Source organism: Borostomias antarcticus (assembly GCF_949987555.1).
Source record: "Borostomias antarcticus genome assembly, chromosome: 19".
Taxonomy (NCBI): Eukaryota; Metazoa; Chordata; class Actinopteri; order Stomiiformes; family Stomiidae; genus Borostomias; species Borostomias antarcticus.
In genome coordinates this window covers 9,425,400-9,440,216 of record NC_140252.1, presented here as the reverse complement: position 1 = coordinate 9,440,216, position 14,817 = coordinate 9,425,400, and the positions used below count along the sequence as shown (strand labels likewise).

The following is a 14,817-nucleotide window of genomic DNA, read 5'->3' as shown; positions in this document are numbered from 1 at the left end:
CCAGCAGATGGTGCTCAGATCCCGGGCGGGGTTCAGGACGAGAAGGGGCGGGACCACTCATTTGAGGCGTTGAGTGACATTGGCCAGGGCCACTGCAAAGGCTTGCACAGCAGAGAAGGGGTACTGGAAGTCCAGGATGTAGGCGTTGCCGTCAATCCGGCCAAACTGCATCACCTGGACACAAACAACATGTACAATCAGTGACTCAGTACAAACATTCGCAGGATTACCTAGAAAACAACTACACCGAACCACCATCACCTATTGAGCTCTCTGCAAAGTGTTTTGTCATATTAAAACTGTGTTATTATTCATTTCCCTGCCTTCCAACGCACTTCAACATTACTGTCGTTAACCCGCATCAGAACACACCTGCTTTGATACATTCCTATGCTACATTTGGCTAGGGTCCGCCTCCTCACCTGTCTGCCCTCCAGCTCGATCTGGAAGTTCTTGGCCGACTCCTGGGTGACGCGGCCACCGAAGTCCAGCTGGTATACCTGGGTGGCCTCGTTCCACAGCGGCTGCTTGTTGGCCATGACGTAGACGAAGCCCTGGCTGCCCAGGCCGCGGTCCTCCTTCTCGTTGGCCTTGCGGCACTTGACCTCGTCCAGCTCGCCTGCCGCCCGCTGGCTCCTCTTGCTCTTCCAGCCCTTCTTGCCGCTCTGGCACTGGTTGAGCAGCTCGTCTCCGCTGATGAACAGCTCGGGCTCGCTCTCCGAGCTGTCCTGGAACTCGCTGGCGGCGGTGGGCGCCTTGCTCAGCTTCTTGGCCTTCGGCTGCGGCTCCTTCTGGCCCTTGGGCTTCTTCTTGTCGCGGCCGCCCAGTCGGGGGCTGGAGATGAGCGAGTTGAAGTCCCCCAGTGCCCGGCCCTCCTTCTTGGACTTGCCGCCCTCCGCCGGCGGGGCCACGCCCCCGGCCTCCTCCGCCCGTCCGCCGTCGGGTCGCCGCCGGCTCTTGCGGCCGAACTTGTCGGCGGCGCGCTGCGGCACGGGGCTCTCCGTGAGCGACAGGACCTCCTGGAAGCCCGCCTCCCCGGCGTCGGCGGCCGGGCCCTCCGGTGGGCCGGCGCCGTGGCCCTGCGGCTCGGCCGGGGGCGGGGGAGGGGGCGGCGGCGGGGGGGGCGGGGGCGAGAGGAGGGCCTTGTCCGCCACCGCGTGGGAGGCCTTGGGGGGCAGTGGCACGGGGGGACAGGGGTTGTAGGTGCCCCAGGGTGTGTGGAGGGCGATGGGGGGCATGGAGAGCCCGGCGCAAGTGCTCCCCCCCGGGTACGTGGGCGGGAGAGGGCAGCAGGCCAGGCCGGGGAGGCTGGCAGGGTAACCGGGGGGCAGGACCAGGGTGGCTTCCTGCTGGGGGAAGGGCACCGACGACACCCCCTCCTTGGGGGAGCAGGGGCGGGGCGAGCCCGGCGCTGCCTGGAGCAGCGCCCCTCCGTAGGCTGCGCCCGCAGGGTACTGGAGGGAGATCTGGTAGCCGGCAGCGGCGGCGGCCTGGAAGGAGGCGGCAGCGGCGCCGGTGGGAGACTTGGGCGAGAGGACGAATGGCAGCCGGGACACGTCCAGGTGCTGGGCGGGGCCGAGGACGAGCGGCGGGGGTTTGTGGGGTCCGGGGGCGGCGGAAGCGGTCCGCTCCTGAGGCACCCACACCTCCTCGGTGGAGGCCGGGTCCCACTGGTACGGCGGCGGGCGTTTGAGCGCGAAGCCCGGTACGACGTCGGCGCCACCGGCGCCGCCTAGGGCTAGCTGCCTCAGCGACTGGCTCAGTGCCTCGTCCTCTGTGAATGCGGAGTTGACGTAGTCGGCCCGCTCTCTGCTCCCCCCTCCTCCTCCTCCTCCTCCGTCCAGAGCGCCCAGCAGGCTGTAGGAGGACTGCGAGGCCAGGGGGGAGGTGCTGTTTGAGTGGACGATCACCGTGCTGTGTGGCGCCCCGTTTCCCGGAGGGAAGTCCTGCCTGATGATGGTCCCCCCCGCGATGCCGTTGCTGCTCCCGGGCGCGGGGCCGCCTCCCCCCCCGCCGCCGCCGCCGCTGCACTGGCTGCAGGTGTAGAGGGCGGTGGCCGCCGGCACCCTCTGCTGGTAGGAGGCCGCCAGCGCGTTGCCGGCCTTGGCCTTGGGGGGCAGCGTTCTCGGAGGAGGGTCCAGCGTCTGGGAGACTTTGAGCGCCGCCTCCCGGCTGTTCCTCCGGAGGGTGGCGTGGATCAGGCCGCCGTCCAGCCTCTGGCCGGGGCCCCGCCCGCCTCCGCCGTTCTGATTGGCCGGGTCGGGGTAAGGGGGCGGGTCTCCGCTGGGTATGGAGTAGCGCGGCACGGTCAGCCTGTTGAGCGTGGCCGAGGCGTAGGGCAGCTGGACCTTCTTCCCCTCGGACGCGGACGCCGGCGAGGACGAGGACGTGACCCTGAGGGTGGCGGCGCTGCCGGGGGTCTGGAGGGCGTAGACACTCTGGTTGCAGACGAGCCGCGTGCGCGGCCGGCACACCTCCTCCACATTGCCGCTGCTGTCGAAGGTGGTGATGCGCTCGTAGCCCAGGGGTGCCGGGTACTGTGGCAGCGCCGGCTGGCCCGGAGTGTACAGCGAGAACTCGCCCTTCTTCAGACACGCCTCCCCCGGGGGCGGCGTGCTCCCGTTGCCCCCCGGCGTCCCCGAGGCGGCGTTGGCGGCGGCCGCCACTGTCCCCGGGTAAGGGGGTGGGGGGTTCATCCTGCTGAGCTCCAGGGGGGCGCTGAAGACCACCGTGTCCCCCTCGGCCAGCTGGGGTGCTGGGCGCGGGGCTTTGATCTTCAGCAGGTGCTCGTGCTCGCCGGCACCGCCCCTGTCGGCCGCCGGCTCCGCCGGAGGATGGGGGATCTGGATGTGCAGCGCCCCCTGGTGGACCTGCTGGACTGTTGCCCCTAACCCCTGGCCTGCCGATACCGAGGGAACAGGGATCTGGATCTGTTGTTGTTGTTGTTGCAGCATTTGATGATGCTGCTGCTGCAATTGCTGTTGTTGTTGCAACTGATGATGATGTTGTTGCTGCTGCTGTTGTTGTTGTACTTGTTGTTGTTGTTGTTGTTGTTGTTGTACTTGTTGCAGTTGCTGCTGAATCTGTTGATTCTGCTGCTGCATTTGATGCTGCTGTTGCTGCTGATGGAGCTGTTGCTGAAGCTGTTGTTGGTGCTGCAGCTGTTGTTGGTGCTGTTGTTGCATTTGTTGTTGTTGTTGTTGCATGTGTTGGATCTGCTGTTGGATGTGCTGTTGCTGGAGCTGCTGTTGCTGCATCTGCTGGTGCTGCAGCATCTGCTGCTGTTGGAGCTGTTGTTGGTGCTGTTGGAGCTGTTGTTGATGTTGTTGTTGGAGCTGTTGTTGTTGTAGATGTTGTTGTAGTTGTTGCTGTTGTTGTAGTTGTTGTTGGAGCTGCTGTTGGTGATGCTGCTGAAATTGTTGTTGTTGTTGGTGCTGGAGATGTTGCTGATGATGTTGTTGTTGTTGATGGTGACTTTGTTGTTGTTGTGGGTGATGAGAGGGCGGGGGTCCGACTAGAAGCCGGCTCATCTCCAGCCCCCCGAAGATGACCTGTCCAGGGCTGGAGTACCGGGAGGGGACCGCGTCCTGACCCTGGTCCGACCCCCCCGACCCCGCGCCGCCACCGCACGCCCCGGAGGATGCCGCCGCCGTGGGATTGGACAGCACGTCCAGCTGGACGTTCTGATTGGCCAGCAGGGACTGGACCAGGCCGATGCTCTGGGTGGGGGACATGGCCTGGGCGGGGCTGTGGATGGGGGCGATGGGGATGTTGACGGTGCACGGCGGGTTGTCGTCAGCGACGCCGGACGGCCCGGTGGTGGGCAGGTCGTCCTCGTCCTCGCTGAAGACGTTGGGGTTGAACACGGGCAGGTTGACGTAGTCGAGGGAGATCTTGCGCACCTCCGGCAGGTAGATGGTCATCTGCCTGGGCTGCAGGTGCAGCAGACTGGTCTTATAAATGACTGGACGAGAGGGGGGGGGGGGGAGAGGGAGAGAGAGAGGAAGAGAGGGGGGGGGGAGAGGGAGAGAGAGAGGAATAGAGGGGGGGGGGGTGGGGTAGAGGGAGAGAGAGAGGAAGAGAGGGGGGAGGATGGGGGAGAGGGAGAGAGAGAGGAAGAGAGGGGGTGGGGCGGGAGAGAGATGGGAAGAGAGTGGGGGAGAGGGAGAGAGAGAGGAAGAGGGGGGGGGATTGGGGAGAGGGAGAGAGAGAGGAAGAGGGGGGTGGGGGGGGGGGGTTCTGTTATACAGATGAAATTGGGATTCATGGATAATAAAATGTGTTAAGCTGTCTTAAACATGCATTCATTCTGTAAGGAAGCAGCTGTCTGGTAGTTACCTGCCCCCAGATTCCTGGGTAAGAAGGTGGCGAGACCCACAATCTTAAACTTGGTTCCCCAAATATTGGATGTGACCTGAGCAAGATAATTATGCTGCGGAAAGGACAGAAAACAAGAACCTCTGTCAAACCGGTGTCACGCCGTACCGGCCGACCGAACCTACACGGCGGTTGCTGATTGGCTATGTACCTGTGTGATGTCATCCAGGGGGAACTCTCTGCGCGTGAGGCTCGGGGAGCCGATGGAGGGCTTGCGGAGGGGCAGGCGGGGCGAGCGGGACAGCTCCTGCGTGGGGCGGGACAGTTTGGGAGACTTGCGGGGGTCGATGTTGATCCTGTTGGTAAAGGGACACACTAAGTCTCTACAGAGAAGGTGTACGGAAAGAAAGAAAAGGTTAAGGCAGTGAAATCCAATCAACGCAGTACAACGCAGCGCAGCGCAACATTCAAGATTCATGCTCTCATTCATGCAGAGGAGACACTAGGGATGTATGGGACAGCTAGTGAGTAAGATATCAGAGTTAGTTGGTATCATACCATGCTTATTTTCTTGGGCTTGTGAAATTGATGTTAACTTAAAGTGATAATCTCATATGATTTTTTTTTTTGGGGGGGGGGGATTGCAGGTGTGTTTTTGGTCTGAATTTCCCAGCGATCACTGTGAAACCTGTCTCTTGCGTGATGTGAGCAGACGATTGCTTTCCCTTCCTGGCGGTTTCTTTTTGCGTTATTTGTTGCTGTTTAGCTCCGCCCATCCTCTCTGGCAGACCAATCACAACACGGCCGTTTGATGTCAAACGCGCCGCCAACTGTGCAGCCTGGGATTTTTGCCGGGAACGTCGCTACAGACACCAGGCTGAATCATTATTGTGTTACCTCAGTGATAAACACTATCGAACTGAACATTTATTTATATGAAGAAGTTCAAAGACTTTTGGAGGGACCAATCTCAGTAGCAGTGAGAAGCATCATGAATGTTAAAATGATCAGCACAAAAAACCAACATGCAGTATTTGTCCAAAGATCAAGCGAGCCTCATTCACACATGTCCCATGTCCCTCCAGAGCATGAGGCGTGTCCCATGTCCCTCCAGAGCGTGAGGCGTGTCCCATGTTCCGTGAGGTGGCGCGTCCTTACCTGGGCAGCTTGGGGGACTTGGTCCCGCGGGAGATCTTGGGAGACTTCTTACCCACCCAGTCATCACTCAGCTCGATGTCACTGGAGTCTGAACAGTTACAGCTGTCAATCATGGAGGAGATCAGACTGCTTCCATACACCTCATCTGAGAGAGAGAGAGAGAGAGAGAGAGAGGGAGAGAGAGAGAGAGAGAGAGAGAGAGAGGGAGGGAGGGAGGGAGAGGGAGGGAGGGAGGGAGGGAGGGAGAGAGAGAGAGAGAGAGAGAGAGAGAGAGGGAGGGAGAGGGAGGGAGAGAGAGAGAGAGAGAGGGGGGGGGGAGAGAGGGAGAAAGAGGGAGAGAGAGAGGAGAGCGAGAGAGGGAGAGAGAGAGACAGGGAGGGAGAGAGAGAGAGAGAGGGGGAGAGAGAGACAGGGAGGGAGAGAGAGAGATGATTATGATTACACGGGGTTAAGTTGAGTAGCAAGGATAACCTTCTAAAGAACCTGCTCATAACAAAGCTATGTTGTTAATCACGGACACCGACGCCCGCGTAACTACTCACTCAACCAGTAGAGGGCACACTTTACTCAAGTAATTCTAGAATGAATCCAGGTCGGTTAACTTCCACCATCAAACACAGGTTAGCATTTACACCTATTTTAGTCCCAAACTAGCATCCAGGGGTAAACTCTGCCTCCTTCACCATTCCCCTCTATCCAGTCTGGGTCCAGCTAGGCTGTTTGAGAAGCATTCAAGTGTGAATGGTCCTGCATACATTACACGGCCGGCTTCATTTATCACTGTGTGTGTGTGTGTGTGTGTGGGGGGGGCGGGGGGGGCACGTCTGATTTATGGTCGGCCCAGGGGCCATCAAAGTCCCCATTAAGGAGCTTTTAATTAACACAGACTCTGCCCTCACACACAAACACACACACGCACATGCACACATGCACACACGCACACACACACACGCACGCACGCACGCACACACTTTGTTCTCTCAAGGCCAGTCCTCTATGTGACAAACACATACACTTTCCCAATGCCAAGTGATGCCGGGAAACGTCTGGGTATCAGTCCATTATCTATGCTCGCTATGACATTATTTTTCTTAGCTATTTTCTAAGAGTGCGCTTCACACCTCACGGCCGTTCCAGTCCAAGGACTTTGGAGCTGAGGCGAGAACAGTCAAGGGGGGAAAGTCACGGCAGCCCATAAAACTCTGGAGCCTTTTAAGAGCACGGAGGAGGTCCCAGCACGGAGGAGGTCCCAGCAAGGCGGAGGTCCCAGCACGGAGGAGGTCCCAGCACGGAGGAGGTCCCAGCACGGAGGAGGTCCCAGCACGGAGGAGGTCCCAGCACAGAGGAGGTCCCAGCAGGGAGGAGGTCCCAGCAGGGCGGAGGTCCCAGCAAGGCGGAGGTCCCAGCAGGGAGGAGGTCCCAGCAGGAAGGAGGTCCCAGCAGGGCGGAGGTCCCAGCAGGGAGGAGGTCCCAGCAGGGAGGAGGTCCCAGCAGGGAGGAGGTCCCAGCAGGGAGGAGGTCCCAGCAGGGAGGAGGTCCCAGCAGGGAGGAGGTCCCAGCATGGAGGAGGTCCCAGCAGGGAGGAGGTCCCAGCAGGGTGGAGGTCCCAGCAGGGTGGAGGTCCCAGCAGGGAGGAGGTCCCAGCAGGGCGGAGGTCCCAGCAGGGAGGAGGTCCCAGCAGGGCGGAGGTCCCAGCAGGGCGGAGGTCCCAGCATGGAGGAGGTCCCAGCAGGGCGGAATTCTAATGCGCTCCGTTTCGAAACCGCTCTCGTTTCCGAACAGGATTTCTCAACGCGGCGTGTCGCTGAACGTTACCCTCCCCCGATACGTGGACCGAATCCAACCTCCCGGGCGTGCATCGACGAGACCTGAAACCCCGCCCCCGCCCCCCCCCCCCAGCGCTTACCGGCCTTCCCGTCCGTCTTGGGGTCCATGATGACGAACTCGGGCCGCAGCTTGCTGATTCGCCGGCCCTTGAGGATGGGCACCAGGCCGCCCAGGTGCTCCAGGTACAGCGTGTAGCAGGGCCCGCCCACCTCAGGGTTGTCCTCCGTGCGCTTCATGGTGCAGTGAAGACGCTCGCTGACCACCGGCGGGTAGCTGACAAAGTCACGCATGTTGTTGGGGTCCGGGATGGGGGGCTGGGGGGGGAGATAAGGAGAGAGAGAGAGAGAGAGAGAGGGAGAGACAGGGAGAGACAGGGAGAGGGAGAGATAAGGAGAGAGAGAGAGAGAGAGAGAGACAGGGAGAGGGAGAGATAAGGAGAGAGAGAGGGAGAGAGAGACAGGGAGAGGGAGAGATAAGGAGAGAGAGAGGGAGAGAGAGACAGGGAGAGGGAGAGATAAGGAGAGAGAGAGGGAGAGAGAGACAGGGAGAAGGAGAGATAAGGAGAGAGAGAGAGAGAGAGAGAGAGATACAGGGAGAGGTAGAGATAAGGAGAGAGAGAGAGAGAGTAAAGATGAGTATTTTAGCTGAAATTGAACAGCACAGACTCTGTAACATACGGTATGACATCCTGTCCATAACCAGTGCGGTGGAATTGGCAGATTACTCTGCTTAGCTTGCAAAAGAGATACTTACAAGGTTGAAAATGTCAGTTTTTGCCAAATTTGCCACGATTGCCCAGTCTAACTGACACGCCAGGAGTGACAGCAGCCGATATCAACAGTACTTTCATCACCATCCTCCTCTCTGTCTCTCTCCTCCTCTGTCTCTCTCCTCCTCTCTGTCTCTCTCCTCCTCTCTGTCTCTCTCCTCCTCTGTCTCTCTCCTCCTCTGTTTCTCTCCTCCTCTCTGTCTCTCTCCTCCTCTCTGTCTCTCTCCTCCTCTCTGTCTCTCTCCTCCTCTCTGTCTCTCTCCTCCTCTCTGTCTCTCTCCTCCTCTGTCTCTCTCCTCCTCTCTGTCTCTCTCCTCCTCTCTGTCTCTCTCCCCAGACCAGCGTCTCTCTCTACCTCCTCTCCCCCCAACGTCTCTCTCTACCTCCTCTCCCCCCAACGTCTCTCTCTACCTCCCTCCCCCCAACGTCTCTCTACCTCCTCTCCCCCCCGTCTCTCTACCTCCTCTCCCCCCAACGTCTCTCTCTACCTCCTCTCCCCCAACGTCTCTCTCTACCTCCCTCCCCCCCAGCGTCTCTCTCTACCTCTTCTCCCCCCAACGTCTCTCTCTACCTCCTCTCCCCCCAACGTCTCTCTCTACCTCCTCTCCCCCAACGTCTCTCTCTACCTCCCTCCCCCCAACGTCTCTCTCTACCTCCCTCCCCCCAACGTCTCTCTCTACCTCCTCTCCCCCAACGTCTCTCTCTACCTCCCTCCCCCCAACGTCTCCCTCTACCTCCCTCCCCCCAACGTCTCTCTCTACCTCCTCTCCCCCCCGTCTCTCTACCTCCTCTCCCCCCAACGTCTCTCTCTACCTCCCTCCCCCCAACGTCTCTCTCTACCTCCCTCCCCCCAACGTCTCTCTCTACCTCCTCTCCCCCCAACGTCTCTCTCTACCTCCCTCCCCCCAACGTCTCTCTCTACCTCCTCTCCCCCCAACGTCTCTCTCTACCTCCTCTCCCCCCAACGTCTCTCTCTACCTCTTCTCCCCCCCGTCTCTCTCTACCTCCTCTCCCCCCAACGTCTCTCTCTACCTCCTCTCCCCCAACGTCTCTCTCTACCTCCCTCCCCCCAGCATCTCTCTCTACCTCCCTCCCCCCAACGTCTCTCTCTACCTCTTCTCCCCCCCGTCTCTCTCTACCTCCTCTCCCCCCAACGTCTCTCTCTACCTCTCCCCCAACGTCTCTCTACCTCCCTCCCCCCCAGCATCTCTCTCTACCTCTTCTCCCCCCGTCTCTCTCTACCTCCTCTCCCCCCAACATCTCTCTCTACCTCCCTTCCCCCCAATGTCTCTCTCTACCTCCCTCCCCCCCAGCGTCTCTCTCTACCTCCTCTCCCCCAACGTCTCTCTACCTCCCTCCCCCCCAGCGTCTCTCTCTACCTCTTCTCCCCCCGTCTCTCTCTACCTCCTCTCCCCCCAACATCTCTCTCTACCTCCCTCCCCCCCAACGTCTCTCTCTACCTCCCTCCCCCCCAACGTCTCGCTCTACCTCCCTCCCCCGTCGGCGATGTCGGCCTGACCCCACGTCCCGACGGACCAATCGGCGCAGACGGAATCGTTGCGCTACCCGATGGGAGCTCTCTACCCCTGCCCCCCCCTCCCCACACTCGTTGTTACCACAGCTACCTTGATGGTGGGCGTGAAGGCGGCGGAGACGTAGTTCCCGAGGCGCGCCGGCATGGTGAGCTTGGCCACGTCCTTCTCGTCCCGCAGCGCGGCGGCGATGCCCTGCTGACACAGCAGCTGCAGGCTCGCCACCTGGGGCGCCACGCGCACCACGTACAGCGCCGGCCCCGACGCCAGGAACAGCCGCGCGTCCCGGTGGCCCCAGCACAGCGTGGTGACGGGGCGCTGCAGAGGAACCACGCCACAACCCGCATCACCGCCAGCTCTCATTCGCTCACATGTGTTATGTGAACGGGATGTGATTAAGTTGAGTGTGTGCGTGTGCGTGCGTTGTCGGTGGTGTGTGTGTGTGTGTGTGGGGGGGGGGGGGGCGGGGTTTGGCGCGTCGCCAGGGCGCATTGCCAGGGCGCGTCCTCACCTGCGCGGGCGTGTCCAGTGTGTAGATGTGCTCGCCGCGGACGTTGTAGAACTTCACGACAGCGTTCCTGGCGGGGGCGGGGCAGGAGGGGTCCGGGGGGAGGGCGGCCCTCTCCATGCCTGCCACTGCCAGCAGGTCACCCTGGGAGCACCAGTCAACCACCACATCTGGGGGGGGGGGGGGGGGGGGAGGGGGTGAGAACACACAAACACAACCACACACACACAGACAGAGGAATGAAAAGTATGAGAAGGAGACAAGACAAAAGAAAGAGAGATAGGGAGAGGCACACACACACACAGGTGTACCTTTGAGGCCAGTGTGGATGAGTGTGGGAGAGACGTCATCGTAGTTGCTCATCAGGCTGATATCTCCGGAGGTGAAGCTGACGGTCAGGAGCGGTTTCAGGCTGTGCACTGAGGAGGGAGAGACCAGGATCAGAGACAGCTGGACCACAACGAGACCGCGTCAACAGAGAGCTGGACCACAACGAGACCGCGTCAACAGAGAGAGGGACCACAACGCGACCGCGTCAACAGAGAGAGGGACCGCAACGCGACCGCGTCAACAGAGAGAGGGACCGCAACGCGACCGCGTCAACAGAGAGAGGGACCGCAACGCGGCCACACCTGAGAACATCGGACAGAAACATGACCAGACATGGACCACAATGTGATCGCTTTGGAGGAATGGACAACATGACCAGACATGGACCACAACATGACCACAAACTGACCAGGTCAGACCACAGCACAACAGAAGGAAACAAACTGCACATCACAAAAACATCCTGGTCAGTTTCAAACCTAATAACTGTCTTACTAACTACCTACTAACTGACCGGTTAAAGGACAATGCTCGTTTTTGACAACCTGGACCTTATTTACGACATATTATAAGACGTTTGACTCACCGAGATCACTTTGGTGTAGTTCGGAGGCATGAAGAAGAAATGTAAAATCCAGCGCGAGCCAGTATATCCATGTAATGGTGGTGGTCGGGGCACTTAGAATGCAGTTTCTAAAAATCTATTTTCTGCCGCGAAACGGTTGTTTTCATCAATCTGTCTTGATGAATTGCTAGTTGTGCTTACATAGAGCATAGGCCTGTTGTGTTGTTTTTCACATGCCTCTGTAATATGATCTTTAGAAACGTCTTTAGACACGAAATAGCTTCCTCAATTGCTCCAGCACGCATGCGCACAGCGTGCTGGAGCAACGATTGCGCGCTGTGCGAATGCAAGCTGGAGCAAGTGAGGAGGCTATTTCGTTTCGAAAGACGTTTCGAAAGATCATGGCATGTGAAAACCACAACAGGCCACCACAACAGGCCTATGCTCTATGTAAGCACAACTAGCGGTTCATCGCATGTAGAATTTCTTCTACATGCCTCCGAACTACACCAAAGTGATCTCGGTGAGTCACACGTCTTATGATATGTCGTAAATAAGGTCCAGGTTGTCAAAAACTAGCATTGTCCTTTAAGTTCAGGTGTTCTAATTCAACAGGAATGGAAAATACAAGACGATAGTAGACCTAGTCTAAGACTAGAGCTGTACTGTGTTGTGGGAAATACAGAACATTTGTAAGCGATCACTGGCCAACATCTGAGCAGGCGGTGGTGTGGAAGGATGGGGTGATCAATATGCATTTCCAGAGTGGGCCATAAATATAGATTGGGAGTGAGGGAGACTGTGTGTGTGTGTGTGTGTGTGTGTGTGTGTGTGTGAAGGGGAACAAGGACATTTCTGTGTCTTTGGCAGCTGTTGCAAGTGATTCATCTTTAGTTGGTGGCGAGTGTCCACACACACGCGCACACACACACACGCCCCTCACCTTACCTATCCATCTCCTCCCTCAGTGTAAACAAGTGACAATGTCACGGTGGGGGCTGTGCTGTAGATAACAGAGCCTTCATAATGGAGACACGGCTCCTCCGCTGTCCACTGTCAACCTTGGCGTCCTGCTTCTGGACGGCCTGCTCCCGGGGACAGTGCTGCTACTGCATGCTAAGTTTTCAATTCCAACCTTGCTTAGACAATAAAGATGTCTCTTAACTTATGTCCTGTATATCGGTCTAGTCGTACTTATCGATACCGATGTTCTACTTAGCCTAGATGTGTGCTAAATGGTAAATGGACGACACTTATATCGCACTTTCTCCCAAAGAGCTTTATCTCATTCACCCGTTCACACACACATTCACACACACATTCACACACACACATTCACACACACACATTCACACACCGATGGCGGCGGCTGCTATGCAAGGTGCCAGTCTGCTCATTGAGAGCAATTTGGAGTTCAGTGTCTTTGCCAGAGGACACTTTGACATGTGGACAGAAGGAGCCGGGATTCAAACCGTTGACCCTGTGATCGTTGGGTGACCCGCTCTACCTCCTGAGCCGCAGCCGCCCTGTGTGTGTGTGTGTGGTGAGGGCAGCCTCCCCCCGTGTGTGTGGTGAGGGCAGCCTCCCCGTGTGTGTGTGTGTGTGTATGTGTGTGGTGAGGGCCGCCTCCCCGTGTCTGTGTGGTGAGGGCAGCCGCCCCGTGTGTGTGTGTGTGTGTGTGTGTGTGTGTGTGTGGTGAAGGCAGCCTTCCCGTGTGTGTGTGTGTGGTGATGGCAGCCTTGCCGTGTGTGTGTGTGGTGAGGGCAGCCTTGCCGTGTGTGTGTGTGTGTGTGTGTGTGGTGAGGGCAGCCTTCCCGTGTGTGTGTGTGTGTGGTGAGGGCAGCCTTCCCGTGTGTGTGGTGAGGGCAGCCTCCCCGTGTGTGTGTGGTGAGGGCAGCCGCCCCGTGTGTGTGTGTGTGTGTGTGTGTGTGTGTGGTGAGGGCAGCCATGTTAAATGTAAAGGCTGGTCAGGCCATGTCTAATGCTGTGGCCTGGGTGTTTGGTGTTTAATGTGTTAGTGATGTGTTGTGTGGCTGTGTTTTATGTGTTAGTGGTGTTGTGTTGTTTGCAGTGTTTATGTTTAATGTGTTAGTGATGTTGTGTTGTGTGGGTGTGTGTTAATGTTTTATGTGTTAATGATGTTGTGTTGTGTGCAGTATTAATGTTTTATGTGTTAGTGTTGTGTGGGTGTGTTCATGTTTTATGTGTTAGTGATGTTGTGTGTGGGTGTGTTAATGTTTTATGTTAGTGTTGTGTTGTGTGGGTGTGTTTGTGTTTCAGGGCAGCATGGTGGCTCAGTGGTTAGCACTGTCGCCTCACAGCAAGAAGGTCCTGTGTACGAATCCCGGTCGTTCCAGGTCCTTTCTGTGTGGAGTTTGCATGTTCTCCCTGTGCCTGCGTGGGTTCCCTCCGGGTACTCCGGCTTCCCCCACCATCATAAAGACATGCAACGTATGAATGTGAATGAATGTTGGTGGTGGTCGGAGGGGCCGTAGGCGCTGATTGGCAGCCACGCTTCTGTCAGTCTGCCCCAGGGCAGCTGTGGCTACAGATGTATCTTACCACCACCGGCATGACTGTGTCTGAATGAATACTAGACTCTGTAAAGCGTTCTGGGTATCATGAAAATCATGAACGCTACATAAATCCAACTTGATTGATTGATTGATTGATTTTGTGTTTGTGTTGTGTGGGTGTGTTAGTGTTGTGTTGTGTGGGTGTGTTTGTGTTTTGTGTTAGTGTTGTGTTGTGTGGGTGTGTTTGTGTTTGTGTTTGTGTTAGTGTTAGTGTTAGTGTTGTGTTGGTGTGTTTGTGTTAGTGTTGTGTTGTGTGGGTGTGTTTGTGTTAGTGATGTTGTGTGTGGGTGTGTTTGTGTTAGTGTTGTGTTGTGTGGGTGTGTTTGTGTTAGTGATGTTGTGTGTGGGTGTGTTAATGTTTTATGTTAGTGTTGTGTTGTGTGCAGTGTGCTGTAGTTCTCGTGATCATGTGTTGGTGTAAACTTGGCAGCCAGTCAAAGAGCAGGAACACGGGCATTAGCTGCCCCGGTCTAGAGAGAAAGAGAGAGAAACATAGATTGAGAGAGAGAAAGAGAAAGTGAGAGAGAGAGAGGGAGAGAGAGAACAGATTGAGAGAGAGAGAGAGAGAGAGAGAGATAAGCAGATCATTTTCCAGGGACCAATCAATTACCATCGACTGGTTTAATTAGTGAATTAGGGCATCATCAGTGCTCCAGCTAAGGCAGCACTTTTGAGCTTTACGACACGACTGCACTGTAAAACCATCAGAGGGGTGGGGGGGGGGGGCTCTGACTGCACCGTAAAACCATCAGAGGCGGGGGGGACTCTGACTGCACTGTAAAACCATCAGGGGGGGGGGCTCTGACTGCACTGTAAAACCATCAGAGGCGGGTGGGGCTCTGACTGCACTGTAAAACCATCAGGGGGGGGGGCTCTGACTGCACTGTAAAACCATCAGAGGCTGGGGGGGCTCTGACTGCACTGTAAGACCATCAGGGGGGGGGAAGGGGGGGCTCTGAGAAGTCATCAATGCAACCGTAGCAATGTAACGGGAGGGGAAAAAACGAGTGAGAGGGAAAACCGAGAGAGAGAGAGAGAGAGAGAGAGGAAGGGAGAGAGAGAGAGAGAGAGAGAGGGAGAGGAAGGGAGAGAGGGAGAGAGAGAGAAAGAGAGAGAGAGAGAGAGGGAGGGAGAGAGAGAGAGGAAGGGAGAGAGAGAGGAAGGGAGAGAGAGAGAGGAAGGGAGAGAGAGAGAGGAAGGGAGAGAGAGAGGAAGGGAGAGAGAGAGAGGGGGAG

General features: G+C 57.5%; 1 protein-coding gene across 1 annotated transcript in view; it reads right to left on the bottom strand.

Annotated features, from left to right (window-relative positions):
* The window catches only part of tulp4a (TUB like protein 4a), a 40,760-nt gene continuing 25,943 nt past the window's right edge, over positions 1–14,817 (bottom strand). The window contains exons 5-13 of the mRNA XM_084453796.1: positions 10,423–10,530; positions 10,115–10,281; positions 9,697–9,921; positions 7,382–7,616; positions 5,476–5,620; positions 4,529–4,673; positions 4,339–4,432; positions 423–3,964; positions 1–174 (exon numbers count right to left, since the gene is read on the bottom strand). Of these exons, the coding sequence (XP_084309922.1) occupies positions 58–174; positions 423–3,964; positions 4,339–4,432; positions 4,529–4,673; positions 5,476–5,620; positions 7,382–7,616; positions 9,697–9,921; positions 10,115–10,281; positions 10,423–10,530 (4,778 nt within the window). The 3' untranslated portion in view covers positions 1–57. The remainder of the gene's footprint in view (positions 175–422; positions 3,965–4,338; positions 4,433–4,528; positions 4,674–5,475; positions 5,621–7,381; positions 7,617–9,696; positions 9,922–10,114; positions 10,282–10,422; positions 10,531–14,817) is intronic.